The sequence below is a fragment of the Podarcis raffonei genome, chromosome 4 (genome assembly GCF_027172205.1).
Source record: "Podarcis raffonei isolate rPodRaf1 chromosome 4, rPodRaf1.pri, whole genome shotgun sequence".
In the NCBI taxonomy this organism is placed as follows: domain Eukaryota; kingdom Metazoa; phylum Chordata; class Lepidosauria; order Squamata; family Lacertidae; genus Podarcis; species Podarcis raffonei.
This window is the reverse complement of record NC_070605.1, coordinates 21,843,276-21,861,562: the sequence shown is the minus strand read 5'-3', so window position 1 is coordinate 21,861,562 and position 18,287 is coordinate 21,843,276. Positions and strand designations below refer to the sequence as shown.

The 18,287-nt window shown below is 39.8% G+C and overlaps 1 protein-coding gene across 3 annotated transcripts in view; it reads right to left on the bottom strand.

Moving 5' to 3' along the window:
* Window positions 1-450: 450 nt before the first annotated feature.
* The window catches only part of DYNC2H1 (dynein cytoplasmic 2 heavy chain 1), a 152,666-nt gene continuing 134,829 nt past the window's right edge, over window positions 451-18,287 (bottom strand). For all 3 annotated transcript variants that reach the window (XM_053385713.1, XM_053385711.1, XM_053385712.1), the window contains 4 exons: window positions 12,592-12,701; window positions 10,891-10,972; window positions 5,682-5,798; window positions 451-642 (listed from right to left, as the gene is read on the bottom strand). In XM_053385713.1, the coding sequence (XP_053241688.1) occupies window positions 484-642; window positions 5,682-5,798; window positions 10,891-10,972; window positions 12,592-12,701 (468 nt within the window). In that variant the 3' untranslated portion in view covers window positions 451-483. The remainder of the gene's footprint in view (window positions 643-5,681; window positions 5,799-10,890; window positions 10,973-12,591; window positions 12,702-18,287) is intronic.

Below are 18,287 nucleotides of genomic sequence, written 5' to 3'. Positions count from 1 at the left end.
GTGATGCACAACCTGGATTCATTTTAATGCCAGGATGCACAAAATAAATGGAGGTTGCACAGCACATGAATTTAATGGATTATGCATAATGGGCACAATCCACAGAGAAATTCAGGCCCCACTGAAATAAATAGGAGTTGTGCAATGACACTACTAGGTTTTCATGTTCAGATTCTGCTTATTTGAATTCAGCTTTTGCAGGAGAACTTCCTGGTGGATTGTGCTACAATGAGTGATGTGTCCATTGACTAAAAAAAAAGAAGCATTTTTTTTAAAAAATAAAATTTAAAAATGACCAAGTCTTAAGTTATGCTGTCAGCCCATTGGAATGCAATGTGAGAATTTCTTATGTACAGCTATTTATATAATCTTTGGATTTTTCACATTCTGGTTTTAAATTAACTTTGCAAACAGAGACAGTTCTTAGATAACAGAGCTCTATCTGGTGGCTAGCAGCAAGAACATTTATAGCCTTCCTTCTTCTTACTGATTTTTCAAAAATAAAGCAGCTCCACACTGGATCCACTGATCTTGGCTGCCTCCACATGGAACATCAATGTTTGTTACCACGCAATCCCTCTCAGCACTGGTGTAAACTGGCAAAGAGATGCATTCATCAGGAGAATAGGACCCATAAGCATTCTGCCAAGAAAAAAACAATCCATTTGAATGTGAAGGCATTAGATGAATTAATCTCATGACACTCAAGGATGTAAAGGCCAAGTATGACGAATTCATTTATGTTTAGATATCAGAAGAGAACTTGAGTAAGAGAGAGCAGAGTAGGAATGGATATGTCAACTGCTGGAAAGCCTTGCTAGCCAAATGCATTGAAGGTCACTACCAATTACCAGGACTCATTTCATACAGGGTTGTGAAATTAGGTAAGAATGCCAGGAACTCAATGAGGCTGACACCTGTGAAATTAGTCTCCACAGTTAGCAAGAGGGTCCTCATGTGTGCACAAGTCTTTGATTTAAGGATGTGCAACCTGAATGCTGCAGTGAATTGGGGTGATTCAGGTCATGGTTTCACATTGCTGGTTAATATGGTGTCTTTAGGTTGATCAAGGGCCTCGAAAGCTTCTGAGCCACTCTGTGGGCTTGGGTTTTCCAAAAAGTTAAGCACACAGCATTTTCATTCTATTTTATTTTCTGCTTTTATTTTCTGAGATATATAATAAACCTGACTGGTGAAACACCCAGAGTCCGAGAGGGGAAGAGGCCGAGATGTGTGCAAGAGAGAGATGTTTCATTTTGACCAGGTGTGAGGAACCTTTGGCCTCCTCAGATTTTGCTGAACTACAAGTCCCATCATCCCTGGCCATTGGCCACACTTGCTATGTCTTATGGGAGTTGTAGTTCATCAACATCTGGAGGGCCAAAGGTTCCCCACCCACAGGTCTAGTTTAATCACAGAGAATTATTTTCTGAGGCCACTGAATCGGTGATTTAAGGGACAGATGTTAAAGTAAATAAACAGAGCAGGGCGTAAGTAACAGAGTAAGATTATGGGAGCAGCCTGCTTCTTTCCCAGTTATGCTTCTTCCTAAAAAACAATGAAAAATAATAACACCATCTTTTTAAAAATAAATAACACAATTCTATAAAAACAAGCCTTGCTGAATTCAACAGAGCTTGCAACCATTCTACAGCAAAAGAAACCAATTTGATAGGTGTGAACTGTGCCCCAATCATTTTATCCACCCTCTGTTTTCTAATATGTCCCAGAAATCTGTGTTTCCTTTTCTCCAAGGACAAAGCAACATATATTTTTTCTGCAATAAAATTACCAGTTTATATTTTCATAGTGAAAACCCATGTTTAAGGAAATTAGCATGTAGAACAAATTATTTGAGGCTTCCAAATCTGCATTAAATAAAGATTATTACTTTAATTGGAAAGTTGTATGGAGCACAATTCTTAATGTTCAAGGTTTTTAAAATCTAATTCTATGCATTTAAATAATATTTGGGATTTGTTTTTCTTTACGTATATGTAATACCAAACAACCCTTGTACACTGTTTATAGAACATTCTGTTTAAAATGTTATTTAAGGGCACATTCAAAACTTCTCACTTTGCTCCTGGCAAATTAGTAGCAATTAGGAGTGTGCACCAGCATCAGGATTCCTAACTTCCTACCCCTTGTGGACGGAAGTGGATAAACTGTGCAGGTGTGGTAGCCCGTCTAGAGTAGATTAAGCCAGCCAGAAACATTCCACTGGATGCCTTTAAATTTGATTTTTAATGGAAATGTATATAGCTCTCTTTCCCCCCCCTAGCAGAATTTGGAGAAATTTGCAGGCATGGTTGTCCAGTGTGAGCTGTAGTCGTTCTCCTTCAAGGGCAACATTACAGTTTCCTTATGAGCAACAGTTAAGGGAGTTGATGGTTAAGGGTATATGGAACAGTTAAGGGTATGCTGAGCCTGGAAAAGAGGAGGTATCTTCAAATATATAAAGGGCTGTCAATGGAAGATGGAGCAAGCTTGTTTTCTCCTGCTCCAGAGGGTGGTACCCAAAACAATGGCTTCAAGTTGCAGGAGATCTGACTAAACACCAGGAAGAACTTCTGGCAGTAACAACTGTTTGACAGTCTCTCTCGGGGGGTTGTGGACTCTCCTTCCTTGGAAGTTTTTAAGTAGAGGTTGGATGGCCATCTGTCATGGATGCTTTTACTCGAGATTCCTGCATTGCAAGGGATTGGACTAGATGACTCTCGTGGTCCCTTCCAACTCTACAATTCTATGATTCTATCATCACAAATAATATAGGACAGATACTGTAGGTGTGTATGAGAGAGAGTGATAATAAATTATGGTAGACTAAGATTAAGCAATTCACTTTGGCAGAGTCAGAGAGAGGCACACACGCAACTAGGGGCTCACTTGAGTATATGAGAGAAGCAGGCTGAGCTAAAAATAAAATGAAATAACTCAGCTTAATTAAAAAAAAAAGACTCATATACAAAGTCTCAAATCTAGAGGGGGCAGAGGAATGAAACTCTACCAAAAATGAAAGTACAGCAAGGTAAAAACAGAATGAAATAGAAACACAAATAATTCCAGCATTAAACTGAAGGGAAGAGGGATAATACTGCACTGTGATAAAACTTTGCACCAATTCCAATGAGAAAAGGATATAAAGAACAGACTGAAAAGGAACATTAATGCCCCAACCCTACATACAACTAAGGTGTGTGTGTGTGTGTGTGTGTGTGTGTGTGTGGAGAATAGAACTGCATTTAATAAAACTGCACAAAAGTACTCAGACAAATGGATTTTTTAAAAAAGAAATTCAAAGTGTGGAGATAGGAAGAAAAGCTCAACCTAGTTCACTGAAAGCTTTTGCTTCTCACAATAAAATAAAATAGCAGTTTATTGCTACCAATTTGAAACAAGCCTTTTTGGAGACTCTCCTTTGACATGAGGGACCTTGCACAGATTCTGCTGTGGGAAAGCCCCCAAAGGCTCTGAGACACTCCCGTTTGACCCAGAGTTCATATGAAGCACATCTCTAACAACAATACACTTTACTGAGATCCAGTAGTGAATGTCATTGTCCATGTCTTTGTATCAAATGTTCTTTTGATCTGCCCTTGCTGAGGTTCCCCCAGCTGATCTCTCAGAATTGCATTCGGTGAAGTCTTATGGGATCATAGGAAGTTTCTACACATGACTCAAAACTGCCTTTGAACCACTCTTGCATTGCTTCTACATGTGTGCCAACATTGTTAATGGAAAATAAGATACCTGAAAATCATGACTTCGTTAAAAAAAAATCATATAAAGATTCTTATCAAAGTGTTATATTCAGACTATAAACACAGGAAATACACACAGCAGCACAAAAATCTGAGGGTCAAATAAATGCAGCTACATGTCTCCTTTCCCTCAACTTAAACAAAAAGGGATAGCAGTTTTGAGAGCAGAAGGAGGTAAGTGTATGGAAGGGCTGCACAGTCTATTTCCTTCCAGCACTTTGTCAACTCAAAAGCACCCCAAACATGCTCCCCCCTCCTGCAGAAAATATACAAGGTCCTTTTCCCCTGCGAATAAGCAAACAGGTTGGGGTGAAAAAGCAAAAGTGAGGTCTTGAGCAAATGAACAGCCAGAGGGGAAAGAGTAAAATACTCCCCCCCTCTTCCTTACTGCAATATTCAATGCTGTTTTTAATTAAGAAAACACTGGAGGGAAAGAGTCATATGACTGCATATCACACCTAATTTGGTTCAGATTTCAGTTTTATGGGGAAATAAACTGCAGACAATCTGGCAATAATTATTCATCTGAGGTTAATTGGGAGAGTGTGATAAATGGCAGACAATGAACAAAAGTTATTCTTCAGGACAGTTTTCTTCCCTAAGGATTTATCAACCAGTCATATGAAAAAGTCTGGAGTGCTATACTATATTCATCTAAGAGCTCTGTGATATTCAACAACTATTGATTAGCCAAGTACAGTGCTTTTTTTTCTAAAAAAAAGTTTAGGGGTACTCTCATTTTTCTACTCATATTGAAATCCTGCCCCTCAATGAGGCCAAACTTAGAATCACAAAATGTTTAGGGGTATGTGTACCTCTGCATCCCCACAGGATAAAAACACTGGCCAAGTATGACCTGCACCTTGACAGACCGCTGTGTATACTTCCAGTTGCTCCTTGCTTATTCCAAAGGCTGACTCCTATTGTTTGGTTTCAGCCTGCTCTTCTCCGCACAATTGTTTCTGCATCAGTACATAGTGAGATACCTGTATGACTGAATTGTTTCACTATGTAAAACTAATGCAACTGTGACCATCATGGTTTAGAAAAGCCTTAATATATCTGGCTTATTACATGATAGGAAAATTAGTCATTCATTCTATTCTGAGGGACTATTCCTAGGGTTGCCATATTTCAACTTTTTTGGGGGAACGTTGTTGAGCTTTTTATTATTATTATTTGCCAAAGCTGTTGAGCCATTTTTAAGAAAAGTTGCCAGAATCTACACTTCTGACATGGGTTGCCCGGACACTGATTCTGACTGCCATATTCCAGCTAAGTCTGGGAAATTCTGAATGTATGGCAGCCCTATCTTCTCTCAATAATTTTTTGCGTGTTGGAATCAACTTTGCAGATTCTTTGCATGAAATTGTTTAAACAAAAGTTTGTATAAAGCTACAAAAATAATTGGGAAAATTTACTGAATCAAAGTAAGTTGAATGTGATCCGGGCACATATGAAGCCTTGAGACTAGCTCAATAGGTAAATAGCCATTGAAAAGAACTAATTTAAGGTAACATCAGTGAGTTAAAAAAATAGTCATGAAAACTGGCTCTGGTTATGCAATATGGCTTTTGTGGTTAGTCTGGTTAAATGTTCCCAGCTAATATTTGAGGAAATGAAAATTATATTAACCTGCACCAGGAATAGAACTCTCTATTTACAGGTCCACACTGCAACAACAAAGGGCGAATGAGCCCCATGTGTTCTATGAAAACCTATTTCCTCTTCCCGAGAAGTATAGCTTTAGATAAAAAGAAAATCCACTTTTGAAGATATGAAGAATGGAGCTTATTAAACTGCAAGGAATCTGACCTCTTTTTTTTTAAAGCAGGTCAGACGTCATACTGAAAACCTATTACAGCAAAGGAAACCAATTACAGAACTTAAAGTTTAGGACCCTTAATAATGAATTACCTGTGGAATCCAGGCCATGTAACAAGGGAGCACGGATGACACACTGGGAGAATCATGCTGGTTTTCTGAAAGTCGATTTCCATCAAAACTACAGCCTTCCAGTTGAAGGCCACTGATCTGTCATGGAAACACATAAAATATTCAAATGTGTGTTAGGGATTGAAAATGTGAGTAGTGATCATGTTATATCTTAGCATAGGCTAAAGCAGTTCTCTGAATGGTTCGTGTAAATAACAAAAATCAGCTGAAAATAGTACAGAACAGAGCAGGAAGTGTGATTACAAAGTATGTTCTAGAATAAAGGGCACTTCCTATGTTTTGGATACAAATTATTTATTATCGCTAGAGAAAAAATACCAGTCTATGTCAGTACCTGTGTCAGTGGCAAGTGTCAGGGCACTAGAGTAATGGGAATAGAGCAGCGAGAGCCAAATAAACATTAACCATGTCACATAAAGAGGAGAAAACAAATGCTCAAATAGGCATGGCTTTCCATTGAGAGGTTTGACATTCACTTTCAAAGAACGAATTCAGTTACTGCATGTTTTCTGCAAGTCACTGAAATGTTTGCCACTCTACTATGTGTAGAAATAATGCACAAGGGGAATGAATAAAAGAAATCTTAAATGTATGGGGGGGACTGTACAAGGTCTGCTGCTCACTTTATTTTTTTCTATTGTGCTAACAAATCTGGCACTCTAGAATTCTAGGGGTGATGTGTTTTGAAAGCTTCATTTTAGCAATTAATTCCTGAAGCACCACATACAATTTCTGAAGGAAGTTTCTGAAGGAAGCTAATTTTTGCTGAAATTAATAATAAAGTAAATTATATTTTTTTCTCATTGGCATTCCCAGCTCCATATTTTTTTGAATCCATTTCAATATGATTCTCAAAAGCAATGTGTATAATAAAAAATTGTTGCCACTTGCCACTGTTGCAGAGCTCAGTTCAATGGAAGTGCTGCACATGCCCCCAAAACTGTGTATCATTTAGCATCACACTGAAAGGGGGCACATTTAACAAGAGGACCCTCAAACCTACTATGTCATATTCAAGTAGATCCCCAGTTGTTTGGTCTAAGGATGCTCCCCAGAGTGATTGCTGAACATGAGATTTTCCCTGTGACAAATGAACCACCTTAATGCTTGCCTAATTAATCCTATGGACTCTGTGTCATGTCAAATGCAGGTAAACACCTCAAATTCAGCTATTAATTATCCTGCGCGAATAATGAGCTATCTCCAGCAAACATGCTGCTCTAATTAAAATAAGCAACCTTGTTTGTATTTCCTTAGAAATCCAAGGTCAATCCCTGTAGCGTACACAGTCTTAAAGCATAATCTTGACTGGTGAAGTCAACCTTTTGTGACTTTGGTGGGAAATGTAATTGCTATTACTCATGGCAGATCATTAACTGCACATTTTGTTCTTCAGTGTCACCTGTGCTTATCCCAGACATGAATTAAGATGACCTTGCAAATTTAGGTTAAATGTCAGCTGATAAATCAATTCTCTCTCTTGCACCCCCAAGTTGTACAGCTTTTTTGAACCTATCCAGAAGGCGATCCCATGCCTCTCCTTTTCAAGATACTTTGACCCCATGACCTACTGGGGGGAAAGCCTTCTCTCCCCTACCTGAGGTTTAGCTAGCATCACTCCCTTTATCTCTCACTCCTGTATCCCTGTTGGATAAGGCCAGTCAAGGCCCACAATATGGAAGGTTGTGGTGGAGATAACTGAAGACATAGAACTGTAGAGTTGGAAGGGACCACAAAGGTCATCCAATCCTACACCCTGCAATGCAGGGATCTTTCACCCAATGTGGGGCTCGAACCCACAACCTTGCGATTAAGAATCTCATGCTTTAGCAGATGAGCTATCCTCCAGAATACAGGGGGAGTTGGTTAACTCTCTGTTCTGAAAAGAAACCCCTTCCCACCCAAATCAGCAGTAAACCTCCAAACCCAGCCACAACAAGACTCCAGCGGTAACAGTGAAATCTCAAGAAACTGCTTCTTAGTATTCATTCTTCTTAATATTCATTTATGAGACAGGGAGCCACTGTGTCCCAACCCTCTTACTTCTTTCTGCCTTTCATATTTCATGAGTCTTATGCACCTACAGCTCCTGGGAGAGCTGAAAACCAGCTATCTGCATGTGAACTTTTCCTCCGCTTGGTTTATTTAGTATCTTTTTGCTTATGTTGGGTTTAAACATCCACCTCATAATCCCTTATACTTTTCCTATCTCTGTTGGGAATTGTTTTGGGCAGATAAGTCTGCATAATTTTAACCACTAATCATTCTATTCTATTTTCAGTATTTGTGCTTCCATCCATAAGAACTATTTTTTACTCTGTCAACCATTTTGAGTAAATAAACACATTTAAATGTAATACAGTGGTACTTCGGGTTACGGACGCTTCAGGTTATAGACTCCGCTAACCCAGAAATAGTACCTCGGGTTAAGAATTTTGCTTCAGGATGAGAACAGAAATCGTGCTCCAGCGGCATGGCAGCAGCGGGAGGCCCCATTAGCTAAAGTGGTAGCTCAGGTTAAGAACAGTTTCAGGTTAAGAACGGACCTCCAGAACAAATTAAGTTCTTAACCTGAGGTACCAGGTTGTTCTTCTAATTCCCTGTGCAGGAAAGGTAATATAGACATTTATTGCCATTGCTATATATTCCCCTGACTTATCTCACTGCAAAACCTCATTGCTTTGTGGGCAGGGGGGTCCTTGTTGGATCCCCAGGCAAATTTTGTGCCACTAGTCCTTGTATGAGGACTGGTGCCATCCAGGACAAATAATGCAGCAGTTTCGCCTTGACTGCTGGGAGTTGGGAACATGGAATGGCAGGGAAGAGGCTATTTCTTCCTGCTGCCTCCCTTGACTGATTGTATGCACAGGCAGGTGGACAGAGGACAGAAATGAGGGAGAAAGAAAGAGCTCACCCCTTTTCTTTCCTCCTACGATTCAAAGGAAGGAATGATTTGCAGCACTGATAGAAAAATAAAATACTGTTGTGCCTTAAGTAGCAATGCAGCCTTCATGATCATTATTAGATAAATTTGCCCACACATATCAAGCTTCACTTTATTTCAAACAAATGTGTAAGCTGGCTGATTGCAAAGAATCTCTGATTTTCAGGGTTCAAGTTCTCCACTGTAGGAACTGAATGATCATTAAGTGCAATCACAACTCAACTGGAAAGCCATCAGGAAGGCACAGCCATGCTTCTCTTTAGTTTATACAGAGCCAAGTGTCTGTATGGTTTTAATATTTGTGTGTATAAGCAGCACATCTGATGTTTGCAAAACTTGAAGACATAACTTGGGATATATTTTCTCTAACGTCTTTATATTCTGTTTTAACTGAATTCATGCTACTGCTAAAATGTCATTGGGAACACCTCTTTATTTTTCATTTCCCAGTGATTTAAAATGATCACAAGAGGCATGTATTTGCATATGGGCATGAGATGTGTCATGGTAGAGTCTCTGTCCAAGTAATTCTAAATGTCATTAAAAAGATATAATAATGTACAAACTGACTCTGAATCAAGAATGCCTCATAGCCTTAATAGGAAGGAATTGTTACCCTAATCATGCCTTGAGGTTATCTGGTGAATTAATTATCCATTTCAGGATTGGAAATCCCTCTGGACCAAGCTGTAAACGTGGTTCAGGTACCTGACTAAAGAGCACCTGCACTTCCAATGGTCTTTCAGAGGATCCCAAAATTGTTAGGTGACCTTTACAGATACACTTGAAAACCGTATCAGAAGTCTGAATGTCTGAAAAATGCATTTGTTGACAATCCGCTCCTAGATTTACAATCTGCAAGTCCTAGCCTTCATTAAGCCACAACAAATGCCTTTGCTCCTGTCAACTGGTCTTTTTCTTAATCAGTTCATTTTTAATCTAAACATGCTCTTGTTATGCATGTCGTGCTGTCGCCCACAACCCCTCCCTGAGGACTCTGCCAGTCCTTGAAGTGCTATTTCTGCCTCAAGGTGATGACTTCTGCTAGGCTTCTATTGGCGCCTGACTAGCAGTTGCTGAAGTGACAAGCTTTGTTTAGTCGTTTAGCCGTGTCCGACTCTTTGTGACCCCATGGACCAGAGCACGCCAGGCACTCCTGTCTTCCACTGCCTCCCGCAGTTTGGTCAAACTCATGCTGGTAGCTTCGAGAACACTGCCCAACCATCTCATCCTCTGTCGTCCCCTTCTCCTTGTGCCCTCAATCTTTCCCAACATCAGGGTCTTTTCCAAGCAGTCTTCTCTTCTCATGAGGTGGCCAAAGTATTGGAGCCTCAGCTTCACAATCTGTCCTTCCAGTCAGCACTCAGGGCTGATTTCCTTAAGAATGGAGAGGTTTGATCTTCTTGCAGTCCATGGGACTCTCAAGAGTCTCCTCCAACACCACAATTTAAAAGCATCAATTCTTTGGCAATCAGCCTTCTTTATGGTCCAGCTCTCACTTCCATACATCACTACTGGGAAAACCATAGCTTTAACTATACGGACCTTTGTTGGCAAGGTAGTGACAAGTGACAAGCTTACCTTTCTGCAATACTCACATGTTACAGCCAGCAGTGATCAGTGGAGTGGCACAGGCAGGGCAGCATTGCACACCTGGCTTCCCAATATCGAGCACTGCTGCTGCTAACTGAGAAGGGTGGGGTATGGGAAGCTCAGCGTGGTGCAACCAATCAGATGTTCCTACTATTGCATTCACACCACATTGAGCTCCCTGTGCCCCATCTCTCCCGCTTTTAGTAAGCAGCAGTGATGCTCAGTGTTGGGAAGACAGAGGTGCAACACCATCAAGCTGGTTACTGCTGCCTATAGAAAGCACCATTTACCAGAGAAGCACTCTAAGAGGAAAGCTCCTTAAAGGAACGGAATTTGGTTTGTGTGCTACAGCAGTGGATTCTAGTAACATTTTCTGTGACCCCCATACTCAGCTTTTTGAATAATTTCTTCTGGAGACCTGCATGTTTGTCTTCCAGAAGTGGTGAAAAATGTTATTGGCTTTTGGTTCCCATGGAAAATAAGAGAGTGTCTAGGATAATTAGGTAACTGATCACGTTTGGGGAGTGGGTAGGCTATAATTTCAATAGAACAAATGAAAGGACATTTCAATTGGCTTTCATAGAATTTCATGGAAGCTTCAGTGAATGAGAAAAACATGAACATGCAGAATACCTGAACTTGGAGCTTTGCTGCTCGTATCTGACCTTTCCAAGATGCTGTAAATTTTAGGCTGTCTACTGAACAGCCCATCACCCTAGAAGAGAGAAATAAGATGAAAACCTAAATAATGTATTTCACAAGACCATAAGAAACTTAAAATAGCAGATTCATCTGCTGAGTAAGGGAGTTGGATTTTTTTTATTAAAAAAAGGAGCAAGAGAAAATACAGCATTCTGTAAAAGAAAATATTTCTGGCAATGAAAAATAAGATAGAAGTATTTTTTTCAAACAATATTGTTTCAATTTGAATAAGAATTTAAGAGCCTAAAAAAACTACATAGTAATTTCTGAAGAAGCAAAATCTCTTATTTCCTGGACTATGAATTCCTAATTTACATACCTACTGGTATGTTTAAGATAACATTTTCTGCACAAAAACATGTTCTGTCTCCACAAAACATTCCCCCGAGAGCTGTCTTCATGTTCTGGCTCTGAAGAGTAGAAATGCTGGGACTTAACCAGAAACCGCTGGCAGAAAATGTGGAAACCTAATGGAGCTGCTGCTGCCAGGCAGGGGAATTCCAACCACAGGCACAAAAGTACCCACATGTTTCTCTTTTAACTAATTACTGATAACCATTGCCTTGATAGGCAAGGGAATGCTTTCAGTGCTACACTGTCTGAACAATCCTACAAATTTTTTTGTTGGCTGCATCCCAATATATCATATGAGCTTTGGCTCCTTTAGTATAGTCTGTCTTTGCTTCTTGTGTTTCAGCTCTTCTCATGCCAGTGATGCTCTACCGCAGTGGTTTTCAACCAGTGTGCCGTGGCACCCTAGGGTGCCTTGAATGATGGAATTTACTTTCAAGTAAGCCTGGCTAGCTTTGCTGTCCCCACTACACCGTTGGAACACTCATTTTTCAGGGTTTCTGCTTGAGTAACATCCACTTATTTCAGTTCATCTGGTTGAGTCAGGATAAGGAAGTTATGCCAGCATACTTATGGCTGTGTTGGGAACTGGCCAATAGAGCTGGAGATTTGCTGGATCCTAATTTGCTCATCCAGGCGGGTTTTGAATTTGGGTTGCTCCCTAAAATATCACAGAAGGTGCTGCCAGAAGGAGGTCCTTATTATTGGAGAGAAAGTTGTACTGCGGGGCTGCACAACATCAGGCCAAGGGTGCCAAATGCAGGCCTCCAGCAATGTATTGTGGTCCAATGGATGCTTGATATCCCTCCTCCATTCCTTCCCCTGCTTTTACAATGCCAGGAGATCAAGGTTTCTCAGCTTATCTTACATGTCATTAGGCTTGGTGGCCTAATGGTTTTTCACCCGTTTATTTAATTTAGGAAGTCTATATCCTGTTTTGCTTTCTTTTTTACATTTTTAGAAACACCACTCAGGGTGGCCCACATTAATTTTTAATGCAAAATGTATAATATCTTTAACATCTATCTAAAAGAGAGTCCCTAAAAGAAGATAAAACCACAGGTTTATAATGCAATTAACTAAAAGTCTCTCTAAACAGAAAAAGGTCATAACAAGAGGACAGGAGAAAGACACGAGAAGGGGCCAACTGGCCCCCATGCAGAAGAGAATGTTTTTGATTGCTACCATTTAGTATTTTCCTGGAAAGAAAGGCAAACAGGAGGCAATAAAAGGAAAGCAAAGGTGTTAAGAGATTCATAAAATGGCAACCAATTCACTTACCTTGCGGTCTCTTGTCGTAAGGCATTCAGAAATGTGTCAGGGTGGAAGAGTTCTGAGAGGTCGAGGGTATCTGAGAGCAAGATCTGCTTTTCTGCTTTACTCACCCAATTCTACAAAGTTAACAATATTGCACATTAATTGGGGGGGGGGGAAAACACCTAGTTTACTGTTGTAAATGGTCTTGAATCTTGAATACATTCACCCACCAATCCTCTATACATTATATGCTTATATGTCCCACTGACATCAATGCATATAACCAAGCCCAGGACTGTAGTTTTGGATGCAAATGATAAATGCACTTTGAACTTGATTTTAGTGTGATTGAGGGGCAAGAAAGATGAAGTTGATGCACAACATGATTAGGGTTTATTTACTCATATGGCAGCTTCCAGCTCAGGGAGCAAAAATTCATATTCAATGAGAATGGGGGTGACAATAATAATAATAATAATAATAATAATAATAATAATAATAATAATAATAATAAAAATAAAAATAATAATATAATTTCCCATTCTGGAAAATGTCAGGAGGTAAGTGAATGCTATGGGAAGTCACCCCTTTTACATCAGACTGCAAAAGAAAAGAGACTTAACTTGGATTGTGTTTTCCATTCAAGCAAACGTAGTCTCCATATAAAATGCTATTAATCCCCTAAATTGGATCGTTCAATTTATTTATTTTGACATTTATACTTAATCTTTCTATGATAAAATCAAATTCAAGGCAGCTTAAAATGAATATATAAATCACACAAAATTAAAGTGATTGTGAGAACTGTGGACTGCATCTGCTAGGAAAAGTCTCTTCCATTTTCTGTTCTCAGAAAGAATCTGCTTATCCTGGTATGTTGGTGAACCCTCAAGTGAAAATTTGGTGTTTGAGAGAGGAGCTTACGATGTAACAGAGTGGTCCTGATATGTGACAGTTGTCTAAACAAAAGGAAATTGTGAAGTCTCATTTCTACTAAAGGGGTGTTACTAATGTCCTAGGGGCAGATTTATGAGTGGGAGAACCCTGAACTAATAATGTTTGATGTGATTCGTCTTCTTGTGGAGAGAAACACAGGAACATTGAGCCTGCATCCTTCTAATAGCTATCCTGGATTATTACTTTTAATGAAGTTAAGCTTTTTAGCTTTAAAATGGCTTATTTGTTCCTGATCTTCTTCAGAGAAGACAGACTGTAGGCCTTATGGAATGATAGAGTGAACTCAGTATGTCATATCTAAAAGGTAAAATGAAGTATAAAAATCTTCTAGTATTATCTGGAAATGATTGTTTCCACTTTGAAACAAAAAAATAGTTTTATGAAAAGAAGAACAGTCTTGTTTGATGAATGGGACTTATTGGATACAAGCTGTGAACTGGCCCACAAATTCAAATTGGCTGCCTAGGCTTGTCTGTTTTCCCTGTATGTATCCCTTCTTAGTACACAATATGTCACAAAGAACATTAATCTCTTCCCAAATGAATACGCCACTGTATATAACAATATTTACTATGATTCTGAGTAAGCCTTATAGTTACCATACATAAATTAGTTCACAAATTACACTGAATTTTATAAACAGCTAATCATAATACATATGTGTCAGTAAACATTATAGAAACATAGTACCCCACATAAATTTTGCATGTGAAGTGAAAGTTGGTGAATTATGGCAACAATGGTCACAATATATTATGAAATAAAATAGCGGAAGTGCCACATAGCTTTCATAAATACGTATCATTATCACACTCACATATCCTGTAACAGACATTTTCCTTCAGCTCAGCACAATGCATTGGACAATAAGAGACCCATTAGTTATAATTTTTGGGTTTTGAAGTGAAATATTTATCATAAAGTGAAATCCACATATGCCGTGCATCAGAATAAAGAGACCATGAAATTCTCAGTCATAAAATGAAATCTCACAACCAACCAAAATGCAACTAATTCATTTTCTGAAATCTATCCTTATCCAAAATATATTGGATGGGTTTAGAAGTTCAGCGAACAACTGACAGAGAACACGTTGTTCCTTTTTCTTCCAGGACAATATGGATGAACTTCACATTCATGAGAAGTTCATGCATCCCACTGTTTCAATGAACAGAACCCTCCTTGCTATAGTCATATATCACAAGCGCTTAAAGGAAGAGGACCAAGACTGGGGCTCCTCTTTATACCCTCATATTGATTTCTTCTTCCTTTACGCTTTGCACTCTTTCATAAAAAAACAGCCCTCAAGTCCCCAAACAATAACTTCTTAACCATCTCTGCAGTTTCTATGCTGAGCCATGCATGTTCTGATCAGCAAAGAAGCACAGAATTCCCTGATGCAGGTAGATGTGCTGCCCATGGCATGCAGCCCCTAGCATTGAAGTGTCTCCTCTTCTCATCTAATCACAGCTGGAACATCTTAGGTGAGTGCCATCAGCATATCCTTCTCAATGGCTCACTAGTTGGCTCTGGTCACCTCCATCTTTTGTAGGAGCTGCCTGATTCATGTGACAAAGTGTGGGGACCCAGCTAGCTTCGTATAAAAAATATATCTATTTTTCAAAAAATATTGCTAGTTTTATAGCACTGAGTCATCGTTGAAGAAGCCACTGAAACAATAATATCACTAAATAAATTGTAATTTGCTTTTCTGTCAGGGTCAAAATATGTTGCTGTGGTCTTTCTCTCAGACACAGCCATTTAATCAGGTGACCTTTAAATGTGTCACAACACAGATTATGAATGTTCATCCCTGACAATTAAGAGTGATTTGATTTTGTTCCCCTTTTCTGTATTCATTAGTTGTACACTGGGCATCTCTGCATGCTCCTTTCAATGATTTAACAACAGTTCCTTTTATAGCATGGCCATAATTGCAATTCCCCATTAGAAAAACAGCATTTTGTAAATTGTTCAGTATCTAAGTGGTCATGGGAATCATTTTGTAATTTGTTTTTAATAAATTCATTTTAGCAGCGCCTTCAAAAACATTTAATTCAGTTCCTCAAGAAAGTTATGGGCAAGCAGTTATATTCAATAAAATTATAAGAGACTGCAATGTTTGACAGTCACATGAAGTCTGAAGTAATCACTCCTAATTTGGTGTTTAATAAAATCTGTGAGCTTGGCTGGGAGATTGATATTTAAATACACAAACTTTTTAACATCACTATATTTTAGTTTAATGCCGGAATGTTTCTATTTAAAATATATACTTATTATACAGTTAAATTCAATGCAGAATTCATTGTGAACTTCCCATTTTAGATTGCACTGAAATGACCGAGAGATTATATAAAAAAGCTACAGCAAAGGTGTTGAAATTTCCAGTTGAATTATTCCACAGTGCTTTTGTAAATGTCAGAAAATCCACACAGATAGTGCCTGGCCAAGAGGGCAACCGATCAGATGGGAACGCCACATCAAAGTGGTCCACCCATGCGATTTAAGTATTCACATGCATAGTGCTGTGGGATATTGTTACAGAAAAGAACTCCAGTGTTACTAGAACTAAAGGAAAATGAGGGATTAGAACTGACCTCAAGTGTAAAGGTAAAGGGACCCCTGACCAATAGGTCCAGTCGTGGCCGACTCTGTGGTTGCGGCACTCATCTCGCTTTACTGGCCGAGGGAGCCGGCGTACAGCTTCCGGGTCATGTGGCCAGCATGACTAAGCCGCTTCTGGCGAACCAGAGCAGCACATGGAAACGCCGTTTACCTTCCCGCCGCAGCGGTACCTATTTATCAGGTAGGCAGGAGCTGGGACAGAGCAACGGGAGCTCACCCCGTCGTGGGGATTTGAACCGCTGACCTTCTGATTGGCAAGTCCTAGGCTCTGTGGTTTAACCCACAGGGCCACCCGCGTCCCTGACCTCAAGTGAGGCAGCAGCTTTTGGAATTGGGAATACGTATCCTAGTCCTGGTTCTATAAACTAGCCTGTCCTCTCCTGCTAGTGTATCAATTTAGTTATGGCTTAAGCACATACAGAACACACATGGTGTTGTGCCAGGAACCTTCTCCATCCTCTTCATGACATAGCTGTACTGTGCTAGGGTGCTGGAGACAAGGTGCAAAGGCAAAACATTTGTAGCATTGTCAGAGAGATTGTTTCCATAGAATTGCTGGTGGAAACTAAGATTTAGTTCTAAAATGTAGGAATTTATAAGGTACATTGTAAGGTCCTCCTTTTCCAGCTTGAGACTGGTGCTTGCCTTCCTGGACTTGGGGGGGGGCACTGCATGCTATAAATCTTCTTCCCTTGAGGGGAAAATGCTTCTTTCCATTCCAGTTTTGGAATTCTGGGGAACTGCCCAAAAATTCTGAGTCAGCTTTTTGTGGCTCCTTCTATTACATCATTGTCTTGGCTGTAGAGCAGAGAAGGGGCAGGGTCGGCATTACGCTACAGCAGCTGCTGTATTAGAGTCTGGATATTGTTAAGATTCCTGCTCCATGATTGCAGTCATGAGATTGTTGTCTATCACATGACTGTGTATGTTTTCATTCCACAGAGTGGGAAGTGACGGAGACAGGATGTTTGTGTTACTGTGTTCCGTGAAGTGGGACTATTGTCCTTTGTTTGTTTGTTTTTGCTGTCTGATGCTAGAGAGAGAGGGAGCCATGTTGCAGGGCTCCGTGTATGCTTTATATGTAAATAAAAGTAGATTAGCCAAAATGCTGAGTTCTGTCAGGCGAACCACGAAGACTCTGCAGATCCCTGAGTGTGCCGATGTCTGTTGGCATCGGTTGCTGTGATGTTCGGGCAGAAGAAAGCTTTTGAAGCTCCCGAACAATTGACCAGGAGGGAGAGAACATGCCAGTCAGGCATGTGTCTCTGCCAGGGTCCTACTCGAGTGTAGGACAAGCTCCTGACAGGTATTAAGTAAGCTACAGTTTCCTATCCCCGTCCCCACCCAAATAAGTGTCTCTAACTAGGAAGAGGAAAGGATGTACAATTCCGGACTTAAGAAAAAGAAAACTATAGTCAGAATGTAGGAGGGATCACAGAAGCTTTGTGCCCGAGAGGTGGGGATAATCTGGGTACCCAGGAAGCCTCTCCTCTGCCCCCTCTCCCAGTTGCCCTGTGGAATCAGAAGATTAAATCAGTCTTCAACAAGGAAGAGGTGCTATTCCCAGAAGCAGAGACTGCACTCTAAATGCCAGAGACAGAACACTGTAAATAATTCCCTCGGCGATGCAAATTTGGCTAAAATAACTACCAGAAACTAGCACACACAAAACATTATTGTCACAAAGCTTCCTCAAGGTTTAATAAGGTTTCATGCCTGTGGAGTGGCCTAATGTATCTAATAATCCTTAGCAATATGACAGGCTGAGATGTTAATTTGCTAGTGCATTCTTCATCTCATTACGTGTTCCCAAGGGTAAAGTCATTTTATATGAAAGAATGAAATTAAAACACTCTTTATTATAGAACTTCCTAATGCAATATGCATCACCTACAGACAATTCAAGGGAGCCTATTAAGGAAATGAATTTTGGAGCTGGCAATAATAACCTTTTGACTACAATATCTGTCATGGGATGTGCTAAGGTTGGATCTTCATAGAACTTCCGAGAGCCACCGTCAAGGTATTTTGTAGTACCAAAGGGAATGCTTGCATACAAATTCACCTCAGCTTCTGAATGAGTCAGATTCTTCAGTAAGAATGAAAAATGTTATCTGACTTTCAAAAACCACGAC